General features: G+C 45.8%; 1 protein-coding gene across 1 annotated transcript in view; it reads right to left on the minus strand.

The window, feature by feature from the left end:
- Position 1: 1 nt before the first annotated feature.
- Positions 2-402, minus strand: part of LOC122349594 (protein NLRC3-like) — a gene marked incomplete at its 3' end in the record, with an annotated part of 2,756 nt that continues 2,355 nt past the window's right edge. Inside the window, exon 3 of the mRNA XM_043245704.1 lies at positions 2-402. Coding sequence (XP_043101639.1) covers positions 2-402 — 401 coding nt within the window.

A 402-nucleotide genomic window follows, 5' to 3' on the forward strand; every position in this document is an offset into this window, starting at 1 on the left:
CCTCCTTAAAGATCTCAGTACAAATCCCAGAATACACTGAGGCATCAGTGACGTCTATGCCGCTCTCAATCAGGTCCTCCTCATAAAACATCACATTGCCCTTCATCAGCTGCCTGAAAGCCAATTCAGCAAGTTTCACAATTACTTCTCTGTTAGACTGCAGGAGTTTCTCTGGATCTCTCCCTTCATACTTCTGGTTCCTTATGTTGATCTGAATCAGCAGGAAGTGGATGTACATTTCAGTCAGAGTTTGGGGGATTTCTGCACTCAGATCTTCTTCCAGGATCTTCTGAAGCACAGTGGATGAGATCCAGCAGAAGACAGGGATGTGACACATGATGTGGAGGCTTCTTGCTCTTCTGATGTGTGAGATGATTCTGCTGGCTTGATGCTGGTCACTGA

This window comes from Puntigrus tetrazona, chromosome 1 (assembly GCF_018831695.1).
Source record: "Puntigrus tetrazona isolate hp1 chromosome 1, ASM1883169v1, whole genome shotgun sequence".
Classification (NCBI taxonomy): Eukaryota; Metazoa; Chordata; class Actinopteri; order Cypriniformes; family Cyprinidae; genus Puntigrus; species Puntigrus tetrazona.